We start from the raw sequence: 12,915 nt of genomic DNA, 5'->3' as shown, positions 1-12,915 counted from the left end.
TACGGTTTTGCTTTATCTCTTTTGGTGGAGAGGCCAACATTAGCTTCTGAAGCCTGCGCATTCCACCGTTTCAAAAGGAGAGACCTGAATGATTCTGAGCAGAAAGCACTACACGACGCAGTGATCGTAGCATGTTGCAAATGAGATTTCTCCAAACTAAGAAATAGATCGATTACATTTCTGCTTTAAAAAAAAAAGTGTCCAGAGATCAGTGGAGGGTGGTGGCTCAGAGTTCTGTAGGGCTGTGAATCCTCTCTGGTTTCAGTCAGAGCTATCCAAGGTGCTGAACCTATTTGGGGGACAGCACCTTGCGTAATTCCTTTAGAGGTCTGACAGGTTCTGACTGGAACCCAGAACGGATTCATAGCCCCACTGGAATCGGAGCCACCAGCCTCCACTAGTTCCGCGGCAAAGTGATGAAAGCCTCAGGCTTCCCAGAGGCCACGCACTTTCTCGTGGGACTCCATTTCCCACAACGCCTCGCGGCCATGCCTGGAACCGCGAGGCATTGTGGGGATTGTAGTTCCTCCCCACCCCAAGCCAGCGAAGATGTCCGAGGTGCGGCTGCCGCCGGTCCGGCCGCTGGACGACTTCCTGCTGGGCTCCACCCGCTTGGCTCCCCCGGACTTGCGGGACCTGCAACGCTGGCACAACCGGGTCATCAATAACCTCCTTTACTACCAGAGCAATTATTTGCTGGTGCTGGGCGCGGGGCTGGTGCTGGGCGGGTGAGTGAGTGAGTGAGTGCCACGGCGGCGGGCTGGGGCGGGGCTGGGCTGGGCTGGGCATCCTTCCGACGACCGGGCTTGAATGGGGCGCGGGGCTCGTGCAGGATCCGACCCTCCTTTAGCATGCAAACGGGGAGAGAAGGGAAATGCACCGCTGTGCAGAATCGCTTAGAGTCTACGCCTTATACAATAGGGAGGCGTTCTTGGGGGCGGGGGTGGGAAGTCACATGGGGAAGGAGATGTTTTTAAGAAATCGGAGTTCCAGTAAGCATTATGAGGATGGAATATGATGGAAGCGCTAAAAATGCCTATTTGTATCACGCTTAGTGGGGTAGATGAGCATGGTTGAGACGCCACCCTTTTTTTAAAAAATGCTCCTGTGTCTTTAATAGCAGCTTGATAGAGCTGCTTGATGCAAAAGAGAACAGGGTTCCTGTACCTTTAATAGCTTACTGAGCAAGCTGCATCACTTCCCTCTTCTGCACGGTTTATTAAAGGTGCAGGAGCCCTGTCCTCTTTTGCATTTGTCAGAAGTGCAGCGCAAGACCCAGTTGATATACCAGTGGTACTTACATTGCGCTTACAAAACTGAAATGGCCAAACATGTACAAATGTGTGCGTCTGTTTATAAATTATAGCGCTCACAACTACATGAATGCAACCAAAAAGGGCAAAAGTCTGTTTCAAACCCAATTCTTTTTCAAGTTCATTCGTTTCCACTTCCTTGGGAGAGCTTCTGATTGTGAGTTGCTGAGTGTTTCTGGGCCCTTTATAGGGTACATTGGCATTAAGTGCCCAAATGTACCTGTTCTGTAGAAAAGCATTTTTCGCAGGTTGTGTATTTTTCTCTTCCACGGGCTGGCGTACAGAAAGTTGGAACGTGATGCTTTTTGGCACTGCTACTCTCAAAGCCAGGAAAGGTTTCGTCTGTTTTATTTCTCTATGCGCAGCATAGAAGCAGCAGGCCCACTAAAAAAAAAAAAAAATGAAAGCACAGAAAAGGCAGCAACCCAAATACAGGCAGTAGGGCAGGGCTTAAATTGAGTTTGGGGCGTAATCCTGGAAGTTGTTGATATTAAGAGTTCAGCCTACTCCTCCCCACCCAGCCTTTCTGTGTTTTGATCAGCTGCATGACAGCCAGCAATTCAACAGTGGATGCTTTACCCATCATTGTATTTTCATATTAAGGAAAACTTGCTTTTGACTAGAGATGTGAAAGCAGGGGGCTGGGAATGTGGGCCCTGGCAGGAAAACAACAACAACAACATTGCCCACCCCATCCTTTAATTTTGTTAATTGTGAGCATATGGGCTTTACTTGCAGAAATGACAAGAAATTGTGTTGATTTTTGCTATGTTGTGATGGATCAATAAAAGGTCTTTTTTCTAAGGTGGTTTATAAGTAACATCAAAATAGATTTTAAAAATGGCAATGAACGATAGGAACATATAAAAAGTCATCAGGATCCTTCTCACACAAGCATAAGAACACAAGAAGAGCCCTGCTGGATCAGAACAAGGGTCCATCTAGTCCAGCACTCTGTTCACACTCTGGCCAACCAGTTGTTGAGCAGGGAACCACAAGCAGGACACAGTGCAATAGCACCCTCTCACCCATATTCCCCAGCAATTGGTGTATACAGGCTTACTGCCTCTGATATGGGAGTGTCAGGACTATCCTCCTCCAGGAACTTATCCATCCCCCTTTTATAGCCATCCAAATTGGTGGCCATCATCACGTCTTGTGATAGTGAATTCCAGAGTTTAACTATGCAAGGTCTTTTGTAGTAGTACTGGTGGTAGAGAAATTCCAGCTAGAGCAGGCCCTGATGTCTGCTTTATTAGGGGATCCCAAACAAGTAAACAGAATGGCAGATGAAATTCAAAGTAAGTTTTAAAAGCAAAGTAGAGTCTACTGGGGTCTAAATTGTAAAAGGACCAGATTCATAGCTTGGGAGTGTTCCTTGATCTTACACTGACACTGGATCCCCAAGTAGTGACAGTGGCAAAAAGTGTATTTGCACCCCTTCCTGAGTCAGTGTGACTTGGCAATCGTTATTCATGCTTTGGATAAATCACACTTAGAGTACTGCAATGTGCTCTCCATGGGGCTACCCCTATTGACTGTCTAGAAGTTTCAGTTAGTGTCAAATGTGGCAACTAGGCTGCTACCCAGTGTGTGGTATGCTAAAGCTGTGCATAGTTTTGGGACCATGATACCAAAGACCTGAGCCAGATCTACAGTACTGCGTTGTAGCAGTATTGAAGTACACCAATAATTGCTGGGGCATATTCCATATTCCACTGTTGTAGCATTATTTTCTGCTTCTTATTCCACATTATCCAAAATGCCGCAACAATTGTCATTGTGTGTCCTACAAGATATAAATGCGCAAGAGGGATTTAGTGTTATCATGATGGGATCATAATGATTTGACACACGGTTTAGATCTGGCCATGAGCTGGTTGCTTTCCAAGGTCTTGGTTTTAATCTTTAATGCATTATGGGTGCAATCCGATGCATGATTAGACAGAAAAGGGTCCTACAGGAATGCTGGGAGCTGTAAGAGGTTTTTCTGTCTAAGCATGTATAGGATTGCATCGTAAACGGCTTAGGACTGGCCTTAAGGGACCAACTGGCTTACTAGAGGGCACCATTATCCACAGCTGCCCATTGGTCAGGCAGGCATGAAAGGGGTTTCTCCTGTGTTGCTCCCAAACTGTGGAGAGGGGGCTCCCTCAAGCACCACAATCAGCCCCCATTCGGCTTTTAGAAAGGGTGGAAAGTCACGTCTTTTTAATTTTTAATCTTTAAAATGATCCACTTTTTAATGACTTACTGTTTTTAATGTTCTCGTTTTTATTGTTCTCAATAGCTGCATACTGCCTTGATGGCTTTTTAGTAAATGAGGCAGTAGATCAGTATTAACAATAAATAATAATAAGAGAAAATAAGAGAGAACGCATCTTGCCCTGAGGGAGAAGGGGAGAAATGGCAGGATTGGTGTTGCACAATCACTTCTGTCTCGAGATCCAGAATGCATTGCAATTAAGCCATGGATGGAAGCGAGGCAAGCATGCCCCCTCCCTTTGCGTATTTCTGGGCCAGCTACTACTTTGCCACGGCTGCACTCTTTTCTAGCACGTCTCTTGCTCTCTTACCTACCGTGGCAACGCTGATCGACCTAGTCATGTCAGCAAGGTATGTTGTCTCTCCACTGAATTGAAGATGGCTTTCGAAGTCCCACCCTGCCTGTCTTTTGCAGGTACTTCCGCCCCCTCCTGACTCTGCTGAGTGGTGCACTCGTCACTCTGATGTTTCTGGGCTTCGTCTGGGCGGCTGAGAACAAGGCACCTGCGCGACGCTTCCGGCGGAATTACCCCTGCACCTGTGTCCTCGCTATCCTTGGCTCTGCATACTTTCTGGTGTCGCTCTTGGAAGGCTCTGCCACCTTTTTGTTTTTCATTGCCCTGCCCATAATGTGTGAGTCCTAAAAAAAAAAAAAAAGTGGGGGGGGGAGCAGTGTGGGTGAACGGAGGCTATACCAGTTGGTACAGCATTGGTGCATCCAGGATATATGATGGTTGCAAAGACTTTAGATTTTGTTTATCTCATCTGTTAATGTTTGCGTGGAACTTGAGGTTCACCATAGAATACTTTCAAGATGACATAAGCAGAGCATGGTTTCGCACGTGTGGAACCTGGTCTGGCATGGACACCTGAGGAACTTAGCTTTCACTTAAAACTGAAAAGCAAGTTTCTAGTCCTCATGTGGTTCAGATAAATCTGAGACCATATCTGCAAAAAGCTCCCATGCTCATGGGGTGGGACATCAGAATCTATCTTTAGCCCTTCCCAGATGGGCTTGCTTGTCAAAAATACGTAGGTGGGATGTTGTGGCTTCTGCATCTTATGCTGGATTCTGCATTCTGCACACAACTCCCATGTGGGCAGGGGACAAACCTACCTGCAGGAAACTGACTAAGTCTTCCTCTGCTTCAAACATCAAAACAAATTGCAGTACTACACGGCTGGGCCATGTGGAATGGGCTAATGCAACTGCAACTGGTTGGTTGCATTGTTCCTCCACCAGGATTGTGTATTTTGTAAGCTCCTCAAAAACTATACTTGTAGTAGATTGATGAACAGCTGCATTCTTTTGATGCAGGAAGGAAATTGCTTCTGTTTTCTTATGAATGGATGTAGGAGTAAATGGGGTGTGTCATGCAAACATCCACATCTGTGATGTTTCCATGGTTGAAGTAGGGCTATGCATATGCTGCAGTTCTGCAGAAGTACAGAAAGTCTGCATAATGTGGTATTGACTACAGAATTCACTTTCCAGGGTCTCTCAGCTTTCAGTTAGTGGGGGCGGGGGAAGCAAGTTTTTAGGTCTAATGGTTGAAAAGATGAAAATGTGTGGGCAGTGTTTTGTGAAATTTAAGAGGTGTAGCCCAATAATAATTCTAGGGATCAGGGAGTAGGACTTCTGTGGTCTTTGTAGCTCCTCCCCTCCCGAGAATAAATTCTGCAAAATAGTTTACAAATGCAGAACAAGCCATCCAAATATTAAAAAATGATGCGGACTTGCTTAATTCATATAATTGCAACGTTGGCTGTTATCACTGAACTTGAGCTACTTTTCTGCAAGATACTAAGGTGTTTTTGTTTGTTCTTGGGGGAAAGAGAGCATAAAGACCGGGCAGGCTACAGTTCTCTGCACAAAAGGTTAGGCCTGGCTTTCCCCCTGCTTTTCTCTTTAGTAATGGCCTAAGAGAGCTGGTAGTAGAGATGAAAAGGAGACTCTAGCCTTGAATTTCTGCCCTGGAAGAATGTACTACTTGTCGTAGGCCCATCCATGATGGTGTCTTTGTGCTATTGCACTAAGGGTTGGGAAGACTTGGATCCCACCTTTGCCCCTCCAGAGGGATCAGACTACAGCTCCCATCATTCCCAGCCACCAGGTGGCTGGGACTGATGGGAGTTATAGTCTGATCCATCTGGAAGGCTCAAAGTTGGGAAATGCCACCCTCTGCAATATATCACTCAAAAGCAAATGTACAAATTCTCTGGGAATATATCCGCGGGAAGCTTGTGTTTTGTCTTCCTTTGTTTTGGAGCTGTTCTAGCCAAGCTAGAGAGATAGTAGAGGCAAATGGGACATTCTAGCCCTGTGTTTCTCTTCTGGAGGAGATAACTGAACTAGGGCGACCATATTTTGGAAACCAAAAAGGAGGACAACATGGTCGGCCCCCAAGGGGGCGTGTCCAGCACCAAGGGGGCGGTCCCACCCGAACATAGCCTTGGTCACATGTCTGATTTTATAGCACACATTTAAGACAAATCTGTTCTACATAGCACCTTAATGTTAAAATCACTGAAATAAAGAACAAGTGAGAGATTCAATGTATCTGAAATTAACTTCACTCACTCCTACTTTTGTAGGTTTTGCTGTACTTTGAAGCTTTTGTTATGCTTTGTGTGATACAGTCTCCCCTTCCCTCAAATATCTTTTCTGACTGTATCTTCACACATTGCAAGCTGCTGTTGTTGTTAACAGGGTTAGCTACTGGCTTTTTTTAATTTCAATTTTTTAAAAAAGCTTGTGTATAATTGTCACAAGTTTCTCTACTCTAACATTAGGGTGGGTGTTGTGGCAGTTTACCTAAAGACTGGAGATCCCCTTAATGCCAAGGGCTGAAACTGCTCAATATGCAAAACCCCAAAGAGGAGGTTTGACAACCTGAGTTTGAAGGATATGGCTCCAGCAGTTTTAAAACTTTGAACTTTTTAAAAAATCCTTTAAAAAAATGGATGAACAGATCTGATTCAAACTTGGCATGGCTAAATCTCTCCTTAAGAGCTATCATGGTACCAACTTTCAGCCCTTTATCTTTTAAAAATGTCATTTTTAAAAAATAATTTTAAAACCTCAAACTTTTTTTAAAAATCCTAAAACTCAATGGATGGACAGATCTGTTTCAAACTTGGCATAGCTAAAGTCCTTGTTAAGAGCAATCATGGTGCCAAGTTTCATCTCTTTATCTTTAAAAATAATATATATATTAAAAAATTTAATCCCCAAATTTTAAAAAATTCCTAAAAATCAATGGATGAACAGATCTGTTTCAAATTTGGTATGGCTAAAGCTCTACCTAAAAGCTATCATGGTGCCAACTTTCAGCTCTTTATCTTTAAAAATGACAGTTTAAAAATAATAATTTAAAAACCTCAATTTTAAAAAAAATCCTAAAAAATCAATGGATGAACAGATCTGTTTCAAATTTAGTGTGGCTAAAGCTCTACCTAAATCCTATCATGGTGTGAAGTTTCATCTCTTTATCTTTAAAAATGACGATTTTAAAAATAATTTTAAAACCTCAATTTTTTTAAAAATCCTAAAAAATCAATGGATGAACGGATCTGTTTCAAATTTGGTATGACTAAAGCCCTTCCTAAGAGCTACCATCATGCCAAGTTTCATGTCTTTATCTTAAAAAATAACAGAGTTATAAGCATTTTTGTTAATTCCCATTAGAGCTGGTCTCTGGAAAAATCCGGATTTCCCCTCTCCTCCCGGATTTGTCATCAAAAACCCGGACAAATCCAGGCAAATCCAGTCATATGGTCCCCCTAACTGAACCCTCCTGTGGGACTATTTGTGGGAAGGGAGCTGTCTATAACAGGAGAACATAATGGTTTTCTGTTTCCACTGCTATCTATATCAACCTCAGTTCTCTCCCCTGCCTTCCTCCGCAGTGATCCTCAGCCATGCCTCCTTGCGCCTCCGTAACCTCAAAAACAAGATTGAGAACAAAATTGAGAGCATCGGACTCAAACGCACACCCATGGGGCTGCTCCTGGAAGCTCTCGGACAGGAACAGGAAGCTGGATCCTAGACTGCCGCCATGCTACTTCCTTTCCTTTGGAAATACTTTACGTACCTACCTTCCTGTTATCTCTTTCTTCCCCCACCCCCGGCCTTTGTGTTTATCTAGTCACTTAACCCAGTCTAGCGGCTTGGCTGTGAGCTCATATAAAAGACGCAATCTCTTTGGGATTAGAGCAGTCAACCTGTGGAGCCCCCGGGCTCAAAGTCGCACTCAGTAAGATTTGAGAGCAAAGTAAACGTGGAGAGCAAATAGGGTGGCATCAAGGTGGCATTCCTAATTGACCGTAGGTATGATTTGTCAGGACTCTTCCTTGTTTGGTTTTAGAGTATACAAGACAGGGAGAAGCAGCAAGTAAGATTAATGAATGACGAGGTAGTATTTTTTTAAAACGTAAGGTGTTAACCTGTGGGACTCCTAATCACTTGATTAAAAAACCCTCCCATAAGCATCATGGCCTGATACTAGAACAAAGAGCAGTCAGTTGGCAAATTACAAGACAACCTATTTCTAGGTGTCCTAAGGGAGGCTAGTTTGTATGTTAGTATTTCACATTTATATAGACTTTTGAATGCTCCAAGTGCTTCACATATAGTATCTTGCTATAGTCTGTACCACTATCCTGTTGTTTAAGTCAGTATTGTTTCTCTCCATATTGCAGCTAGAGGACTGAGGCTGCCAAAGGATGGCTTGCCTCAGTCCACCCACCATGTTCTTCTCAGAGCTGAGATCCAAATGAAGATCGTCTATTATCCTAGTTGCTGTACGGCAACAGCTGCTCTATAGAATTTCTGGTCGTCTGGTTTTTAGAGACATCAAGCAAGAGTTCCTATTAGAGCGAGTTGGGTTGCTTGTGGGGAGAGGTGGTGACAGTAAGCAATAGGAAGCCATTTTGAAGAAGAGCTAGCTGAGCCTTAAAAGGCATAAGGAAGGCTAGCAAGTCATTAACCCTGGAGGTCTCTCTTGAGGGAAAGGGGAAACTCCAAAGTACAATCAGCAGACGAGGACCTATGTTGCAAACTATACATTCAGATTCTAAGGAGGAAAGTCCATCCTGGGTAACTCTTGTTTTGTGCATATGGTTTTGAGGGAAGCAAAAAATCCTTGACCACTTCCAAACTGGGCAAAGTTCAAAATGTCCTTCTACAGCACCCTCCATATTCAAGGTAGTCTGTATTTAGATGGGTGCTACGTAAAACTTCAGAGGACGGACCAAACTTAGCATAGTGTGCAGTTCTGACTAGTGTGTGAGATGTTGTCAAGAGATAAATTGCTAATAAATGAAGGCGCAAATAGATTCTAGAAGTATTTCCAAAAACACACAAAAAAGATACATAAAACTTCAGAGAACGGACCAAACTTAGCATAGTGTGCAGTTCTGACTAGAGTATGAGATGTTGCCAAGGGATAGATAGCTAATAAATGAAGGAGAAAATAGATTCTAGAAGTATTTCCCACCCACCCCCACCCCCACCCCAAAAAACAACACTCAGAGGGGTTCGCATAATGTACCTCTCCATCTCCTTGTATACACAGCTGCTATTTATTTGGTATTGGTGGGTAGGAGGAGAAGAACCAGTAATTAAACTTTATGTACTACTTCATGCCAGGGGGGTGGGGGAGTTGACATAGAGCTTTTTAATATCCAAGGCTTTTTAAGTTTTTGTATTTTATTGTTTTAAAAGGAAATCCCCCCCCCCGTACTCTTTAGATTGTGGGGCAGGAATGAGGAAGGAGCAAGTAGAACCACACTTACTTATTATTTGCTTAGGGCAGGTACCATCCGTTGCGCCTCCTCTGGAAAACACTTTCCTGTCAGGGTGCTCAACACCAACAGTGGCCCCCATTGAATCTCCCTCAGTCTAAACTGATGCATAACCCCTCTGCCAGTGGGCCGTGGAAACTCCTCTTCCAACCTTCCCCACTGTGGTACATTCCAGATGGTTTAGGCAAATCTCATCTAACACAGCCTTTGTAGCTTCTGCATGCTTGATAGCAGGCCAGCTATTAATATTATTCAGTATTTATATAGTGCATCACGGTGTACCAAACTCTTCATCTGTGTTACCTCAGGAATCCTTCCAACAGCCTGTTGTATAGTAAAGAGTACCTTATCTCTACCCACCCACCCCCACACACGCAGGTATCCCTAGAGCATAAATTGGGAAGAAGAGATGGGGGTCTGCCAATGATAGGAGACCCTCCCTTTGCAGAAAAATCATGAAGTGTATGTGACAAAATGACACTCCCAACTCCCCCTACAATCAGCTCCATTCATGGATTGGGAGATGTGGGCATGCCATAGGCATTACCTTTGAGCAGGATTGAGACAGCGGGTGCGGGGGGGGGGTCTTGTTAGCTGAACAAACCAGCCAACACAACGCCCTTCCCCCAAATGACGGCTTTGGAGAACGAGCCTAAACAAAGACAAAACCAAAAGGCAGCTTCAACAGTGTTTATGGTTCCGGACGCGTTTCAAGAACATCTCTTCTTTATCAAGGGCAATTCTGATTTACTTCCAGACCATGCTTAGAACGCCTAACTTCTAACCTCACATGGAAGACCTTGACAAGGAGACCTTCTTGAAATGTGTCGAGAACAGTAAACATGGGTGCAGAAGACTTTTTTGTGGCCATTGTTTTGGCTTTTACTGGTGTATTTATATCCCTTTTGTTGTTGAAGAAGCACCCACTCTTCTCTGACACAAATGGAGAGTAGAGTGGATTTGGGCTTGGATTGATTCCTGGGGCCTTTTCACCATCCCAGCTTTGCCTTGGAACAGTCTCTTTGCCTCTTAGGTGACCAGTTATCAGGAAGGGAAGGATTTCCTTCTATCCTTCATCTTCTCTTGCCCTAAGGTAACTTGTTGGGTCTCTACTCTTATTATCTTCATATTTTTAAGGAAGAGGGTTGCTGAACGTGAGAGCAACTACATTGCCTATGTCCACTGAGTGAACTCAGAGCAGAGGACTTCGTGGTGGTTCCCAACTTGAGTTTAGCCACTAGGCTACACAAAGATAGGCTTACCACCTCTTGCACCCGACCCTCATCCACTCACTTCGTTTGGCAGCAGATAGGAAAACACTTGTCACCATTTCCCAGCAAGTAGTCAGGCTGACCATGAGAACAGGTTTCGGTAGTTGTAGGCCTTAAAAAACTAGTTAGGCTGAAACATTCCTTTGCAGTGCAAAACTGACAAATATTCCGTCAACAGCTGTCCCAGTTCAGAAGCGAGTTTTTCTTTGCTGAGGTAGGCTTCTGGCCCTACACACTATACTTAATGAGATATGGTGTCTCGAAAAAGGTATTTTACCCTACAAAATTAGCAAAGCTTTCCCACATTTCCCACAATTGCAACTTACACCTGGTGCTGTACTCATCAAGTGAAGAACATGCATGTGTGAACACAACCCTTGTATAAATCGAAGGAACTCAAATGTACCATTAAATGCTTAAGGCGGTCATTTTAAGTCTGTCTTCCCCAACCTGGTGCCCTCCAGATGTGTTGGACTGCAGCTGCCCCAGCTTTCATAGCCCCAACATAACTGGAGGGCCTAAGATTGGGGAAGGCTGCCTTAAGTATACCTACTGAAATCAGTGGGGCTTACTTCCAACTAAACAGGGTTAGGTTTGGGCAATGGGATGCAATCATGACCATCGCTTGTGTTCAAAATATTTAAAATATTGTCACTGTGGCACTGGATATTATTGAATACAAATTTGATATTGAAAATGGATGGCTTTGGAGACTGAGCCTCGCATGAAAATTCATATGCAAAACTGATGAAAGATGAGCTTGTCTTAAATGCATGTAGATCTTTGATTTGCCTGGGATCATAGAGTGAATATTCAGATCAGGTGCAGTTATGAGACTTACCTAGGACAACGAGTTACATTTGTCCATTAAAAAACAACAACAAAGACCTGGCTATATACTACAACTTATTTTGTCTACAATTTTTGCATTTCTGCATACTCTTAAAAATTAAAATCTTGTGTGTATCATGACACTTTTTTAGTTATATATACTCATTTTTTTCTGCTGGTTTTGTTACGGTTTTCTTTATATCTCCAGCAATGGCATGGCACTCTTTACTTAGATTTCCAAAAAGCAATTGACAATTTCCCACACTCCTGAGAAGTCTTAGCAGTCACAGGATAGGTAAGTGGTTGAAAGCAAAGAATAGGAATAAATGGTCAGTTCTCACAATGGAGGGTTGTAAACAGTGGATTCTCCAAAGGATCTCTCCAAACTGGGAGAACGGGTAGCCAAGTGGCAAATGCAGTTCCATGTAAGCAAGTTTAGAGGAGTGCACATTGGGACAAAACCCCCACCAAGTATATAGTCTGATGGGATCAGAGCTAGTGGTGACACACCAAGAAAAGAGATCTTGATGTTGTGGTGGGCAGCTTGATGAAAATGTTAACCCAGTGTGCGCTTGCTGTAAAAAAAGGAAAACTCCACATTAGGCATAATCAGAAAAGGAATTGAGAAAAGAACTGCCGGTATCATACTGCCTTTCTACAAATTTCTGGTGCAACCACACTTAGAATACTGTGTACAGTTCTGGTCACCACACCTAAAAAAGAATATTACAGAGCTGGGAAAAGGGCAAATAAAATGATTAAGGGGCTGGAGCATCTCCCCTATGAGAGGTTACAATAGCTAGGATTGTTCAGTTTGGAAAAAAGGAGGCTAAGGGAAGACCTGATAGAGGTGTACAAAATTATGCATGGTGTGGAAAATGTGGATGGGGAGACATTTCTCTCCCTCTCTCACAATACTAGAACCCTTGGTCTGATCCAGCATGGCTCTTATGTTGTTCTATCCTGTTGTGGGTTTCCCATAGACATAGACCACTGTGTGAACAATGCTGGACTAGACTGGCTTTTGGTCTGATCCAGCATTAAGAGGAGCTGTGTTCTTATGATGGGCATTCTTATGGTAGGAATCTCAAGTGGTGAGTTTGGACAAGCTTAGAATCACAAGAGGAAGTTACTGTGCTTTGGAGAATGCCAAGGTTTTCAGAAGTACAACAAAGTCAAAAACATTGGGTTGACGCCTCTGCCCAAGAACAACAAAAAACCCAGCCCAATAAGGATGGAGCATACGGAATGTGGAGATTCAGTTGGAAAACAGATGGGAGGGGGAATTGAATAGCCTTGCAGGGGGAAATCTCCTGCAGAGGAGCACTCCTGGGAAGTGAGAATACACTGTAACATTTTGTTACAGTCCCCACTTGTAATGTATTGTTGACAGTGATGTAGTGGTAAATTTTGAAGAATCCCCATGGCCA

General features: G+C 43.7%; 1 protein-coding gene across 1 annotated transcript; it reads left to right on the top strand.

The window, feature by feature from the left end:
- Positions 1-537: 537 nt before the first annotated feature.
- Positions 538-9,073, top strand: PRAF2 (PRA1 domain family member 2). The gene is made up of 3 exons (XM_063119499.1): positions 538-728; positions 3,994-4,211; positions 7,488-9,073. The coding sequence occupies exons 1-3, from the start codon at positions 550-552 to the stop codon at positions 7,625-7,627; spliced, it is 537 nt and encodes a 178-aa protein (XP_062975569.1). The 5' UTR covers positions 538-549; the 3' UTR covers positions 7,628-9,073.
- Positions 9,074-12,915: the final 3,842 nt, after the last annotated feature.

Source organism: Elgaria multicarinata, chromosome 3 (assembly GCF_023053635.1).
Source record: "Elgaria multicarinata webbii isolate HBS135686 ecotype San Diego chromosome 3, rElgMul1.1.pri, whole genome shotgun sequence".
In the NCBI taxonomy this organism is placed as follows: Eukaryota; Metazoa; Chordata; class Lepidosauria; order Squamata; family Anguidae; genus Elgaria; species Elgaria multicarinata.
The sequence above is the reverse complement of the archived record's forward strand: the minus strand, read 5'-3'. Positions and strand labels throughout refer to the sequence as shown.

Excerpts from the sequence above, each read along its gene's own strand:
- PRAF2 (XM_063119499.1), top strand. The coding sequence starts at position 550 with ATGTCCGAGGTGCGGCTGCCGCCGGTCCGGCCGCTGGACGACTTCCTG. Across the intron at positions 729-3,993 it reads GCGGGGCTGGTGCTGGGCGG|GTACTTCCGCCCCCTCCTGA; the intron begins GTGAGTGAGTGA and ends TGTCTTTTGCAG. Across the intron at positions 4,212-7,487 it reads CATTGCCCTGCCCATAATGT|TGATCCTCAGCCATGCCTCC; the intron begins GTGAGTCCTAAA and ends CTTCCTCCGCAG.